Here is a 5,118-nt window from a genome sequence, read left to right on the forward strand (position 1 = left end):
TAAAATCTGAACTGAATATCATTAGACTTGTATAGCCTCCTTCAAAATCTAAATCAAATACCTCTAAACTTCTAAAGACTTTTTAAATCTTTCAAATTTTAAATTAAATACACCCCCCTTAATATAGTTTCAGAGTAAGTTTTTCAAGAGTTTTTGGGATCAAAATTCTACAACTCTTGGTTCAAAATTTAATAAATCTATCCCATTCTCAAAAGATGTCTACTCTCGATTCAAAACTTACAATTCTATCCCACAACAACAAAATGAATCCATCGCACATAAAAAAATAAATCCAGAAAAGGTTGGACATACATATGTTAGAAAAAAATATAAGTAAATAAAAAAAATATAAGTAATATGATAACCCACCTTTCAATAACTTAACTTTTTGAGAGTATTTGTTTGGAGTGCTAAAAACAAAAATTTAACCTTTGATGATCAACGAAAAATATATTTATATATATTCTTTAACTTTAGTGATATTTCTATTTAATTGATGAAATGATCGTGAATTTTGTTATAATTATTTTTAGTAGGTTGCTTTAATATTTTTATATTTTCTTAAAACTACAAAAATAAACTTCCAATAGAAATATATTAAATTTTCATGTCTAATCCATCGATGCTATGTCATCCGTAATAGCATCTGGCATTTTTCTGTCCGATGTTACAAGGTCCCTTTATCTTGGATTCCGTAATTATTTCTTCTTTCTACGTGGCAGCTTATTACGTGGACGTCGGCTCATATTGACAAACTTTTACTTTTGCAAGACAGCTTATGCGTATTGATCAAGCATAAAATTTTTCCTATATATAGCTGCAAACACAATGAAACAACGTATATATGCACCAATACTAGTACTATCATAGAATTTAGAGTTTATCTCTCAAAGTCTCAAAGACATGGCTGTGTCTGTGTTTGGCAACCCCATTACCAACTCTACTTTAGAGCGCACGCCTGAGTTCGCTGGAAAGAAAAATATACAAAAAATAGACAGGGCCCGGGCGGCTCTTAGCAGCATAAACTCAGATGGTAAGCATGGAAACAGTCTTCAGCACGTGGAGAACCTGAAGGAGACATTGGGTACTATCGCAGGTGTTAACGTTGTAACAATTGGAAGCGTGTCCAATGCCACTGGAGACACTGTCAGTTTTGTAACCCACCATGATTGGGTTGGAGAAAATGCACTTCCTCCGTACCCAAAAGTGGTTGAAAATGGCCAATCGGGTGGGTTTCTGCACGTTACAAAGAGCAATGTAATTATTCCTCCTGGCAAAGGTCGGGGCTCAGCTGGAGCTGTTGTGTATCGTGGTCAAAATGTCTTTGGAGTAGACTGTGATGTTTTGTTGGCATGGAACAACCCTTCTGATTCTTCCCTGAAAAAGACGGTAAGTTTTAACTTTGGGTTATTTATTATACCTTAGTTTGACAAAGTTTATTTTAAGATCTTTATTTTTATTTTTTATTTTTTATTTTTACGTTTTTTAAATACTATTTATATTTTAAAAGTTTTATGCATTAAATCCTTAACAAAACTCTGACGATTCATAAATTTATAAAACCAAATTCTCTTTTTTATTTTTTTATTTTTTTATTTGTCCCAATTGTTACAGTTTAGACTTTTTTATTTCAATTTCTTTTAATTTAGACACTTTAGTCTTCTAAATTTGCATTTTCATGCATTCTAGCTAACTTCAAATCCAAGTTAACTGTTCTTTACCAAAAATTAATTAATTCAGGCGAGTACATTCATATATTTGATTGCTTTTTATACAAGTGATTTTGAAAAATTTATTAATATATAATCTACAGGCATATACTGAGGTTCAAGAACGTGGTTACTTTGGAAAGGTCGACTGGGAAATAATACATAAGAAACTGAAAGAGTCTGGCAATAAAAGTGAAAGCCAGTGGAATGGGTTCGTGTCAAATGTCAGGATTCGTAAAATTGGCGAATTCACCGTATTTGAGGCGGTGCTTAAGCTGAAAGAGTAATTGAAACTGCATTGCGCCTTCTACTGGAGCAGACTATGCCCAAGAACAAACACTAAAAGAAATAAAGTGATAATATATTTACATATATATGTAGTAGAATAATTGCCAAGTCTTTCGTACTGTGGCAGTGTAATGGTGTACTACTTTTAATAGTAAATGCATGCCTAGTTTTCAATTAATGTATGTTTGAATTTATTACCAAATAGAAAAAAATGTATGCTTGAATGAAAAACTATCTGTTATTTCTAATTACAGCATCTTTCTATAAAAAGGAGCAAGTAAATATGAGAAATAAATTGATTAATTAAAACTACAAACATAATTAAAAGTTTTAGTAGCAACAAAGTATGATTTAACCACAAATTAAAATTACCCTGAAGCTCAAAACTTCTTTCTTTTAGATCTTGTTTATATATTACATGAGATTTCTTCATTTGTTGAAATTGGGAAAGCAAGTTCGAGTTCGTTATCTATTTATTTTTTTTATTGGAGGAGTGGATTCAAAGTAGATGTCTTGAATCCAACCACAACACAAATCTTTGACAATGAAACCAAATACTTGAATGTTTAGTGCAAGCGCATAGAACGTATAAGTAATAAAGAAAGAAAGTAGAGTATCATTCCCACAAATATTGATTGTTAAAAGCAAACTAGTATTATATCTAAATGTCAATGATTTTTTCTTGTTAATTTTATTTAGGAAATCAAATACAAGAACAAATTTGCAAGAAATCATAAATTCACTCTAAAATCAACAAATAATTTTGCAAATTCAAAAGATATAAAAAAAAAAAAACCAACAATTGCATTTAAAATTCCAATGAATAAATTTTAAGGATCTTGACTTCACCTAAATCTCATATGTAATTACTTAATTGGTAATTAAAAACTTCCTTCCTATCCATTAATAAACCAAGGGTTGCTAATTTCCACTTACACTCCCAACTGTAAGGTCTTCATGACCTTCCATAGAGTTACTTATCGAAATCCTAGAATGGCCTCCGACTAGAGAAAACCATACCGAAAATTATACATAAAACTCAGTAGCATCTCCCCTATAAATTGGATTTTCCCAAGTATTTCTCACACAGAAAACTTATTCTGAAAGTATACATCTGCTTCATTCCTCCTCACATACTATAAGTTTCCACAAATTTACAAGACTTCGACAATAATAACGTAAGAATGTAAATATGAGTAAAAATTAATGAAATGTAAATACCTTTATATGTATTGGGACCTTTTTCGGAGCTTACTACCTGAACCCCAAGATAGTCCCGACTCTTTCCAAGTTTTTACTCAGCACCAGATGTAACACCCCATCCCGAAGTACACCAGAAAATTTCTTGTGTTGACTGAGTTTGACTAAATTTGACCACAGTTGACCAAGTGGGATCGAATTTTACATTTTGGTTTGGATGAAATTTCACATTGGCCGAGGTACCATTGTAAAATACGCATCAACCCAAGTTCATAGACTAGTAGCACGTTGAAAACGAAACTACGGTTTGAAAGTTATGAGCAAAACAATATATGGTCCAAACTATCCAAGGGTGTCGAATTTGACTCTCTATTTTTGTGAAATTTTGTTTGATTCATATATGATTGTGAAGTACTCATCGAGATGAGTTCATGGGATAATGGCATGCCTAATTTGGACATTTGGTTAGAAAGTTATAAACCTATGAATTTTTTCTGAAACAGCATTTAATGTGTATTGATTTGTATACGTGTGCATAGTGCCCAATAACATTGTGCCACATTCACATCTTTGGACCTACCCGTGAGTGCACAATGGCACCCATGGGCATTTTGATTGGGCGAGAAGGGGAGAGAGAGGGGAAAGAAGGAAAAGATGGAAGGAGAACAAGGAAAAAGAAAAAGGAGAGAGAGGGAGGAACCGGCCTTATGTCGTTGATCCATTTTCGGCCACCCACCTTGTACATGCGCTTGACCACCACCACCGCCCCTTCATTTTCAACCGACTACCCAGTTTCTTGGGAAACTTATGTGCCCAGATTGGTCATTTTTCCAGCGAGTGACCCGTTTCCTTCTCTGGTTGATTTCTCCCAAACCAGCCACCCATTCTCAGCATTGCCGATCACATTGGCTTATCATTCTCCAATCTACCTCTCCACCAAAAATCACAGCTAGTGGCTACTGGAGGAGCCGTCGAGGGTGACAATTTTTGATGACCATGGCGGCTCACCGAAAAACTTGGTTCCAGTGAGTTTCCAATGACACCTTCTATCTTTTCCCACTAATTTGACCTCTCTGAATCAAAATCTGGAACTTTTTCCCCCAATTCTTGATGGATTAATAGGTTTAAGTATATTAAATCCGAGACCTTTCCGGTGAGATTTTGACCACCATAGGTCCGATCTCCGAAAGGTAACACTCAATCCGTGATCCACACATCATAAGCTTCATTTTGGTGTATTATTTGTGAATTTTAGTTACCATTTATGTTAGCTCCCTCGGATACTTGTGTATAATATACCCAATTAAAATATTAATTTAATCAGTTTTGTGTAACCTTGGTATTTTAGGAATATGTGTGAGTTGTGGGGCCAATCCTATTAAGGATCTTGATCGATACCTGTGCTCGAGATGAGTGACCCACCTCAAAGTTATTTTGGGTTGATAAATTGTATATATTTTATGTTGATTATATATTTGGAAGTTATATTTCATGTGTTAAATATTTAGTAAATTTCTATTTGGAAATTTGATGCCAAAATTGAGTGAATTAAAAATATTTGTGCATTAAAAAATATTTTGATATTAAAGAATTTCATTGATTTGGAATTTTGTTAATAATTGTTAAATTTTATTGTTGGAATATTGTGTAATTAAAAATGTTTTCATGTGAATTTTAATATATGTTCAATATTTAAGAGAATTTCCATTTAAATTTACAGTGGCAAATTATGATATTTTTAATATATGTGCTATTGCCAAAAATATATTTGGGGATTTAAAGAATTTATAATTTTAATCCTTATTAATTATTTTTTTTTCTTATTATTGAAATTATGATGCATAATAAAGGTGTTCACATGAATTTATTTATATAGGAATTTATGTGATTTTAATATTATTTTTGGTAGGGATTGATTTTA

At 32.5% G+C, this 5,118-nt stretch overlaps 1 protein-coding gene across 1 annotated transcript; it reads left to right on the top strand.

Moving 5' to 3' along the window:
* The first annotated feature begins 843 nt into the window (after positions 1-843).
* Positions 844-2,175, top strand: LOC112489875 (23 kDa jasmonate-induced protein). Its single transcript, XM_048478346.2, has 2 exons — positions 844-1,389; positions 1,814-2,175. Exons 1-2 carry the CDS (start codon positions 904-906, stop codon positions 1,994-1,996), a joined length of 669 nt encoding a protein of 222 aa, XP_048334303.1. The 5' UTR covers positions 844-903; the 3' UTR covers positions 1,997-2,175.
* The last annotated feature ends 2,943 nt before the right edge of the window (positions 2,176-5,118 follow it).

The sequence above is a fragment of the Ziziphus jujuba genome, chromosome 3 (genome assembly GCF_031755915.1).
Source record: "Ziziphus jujuba cultivar Dongzao chromosome 3, ASM3175591v1".
NCBI classification, from domain to species: domain Eukaryota; kingdom Viridiplantae; phylum Streptophyta; class Magnoliopsida; order Rosales; family Rhamnaceae; genus Ziziphus; species Ziziphus jujuba.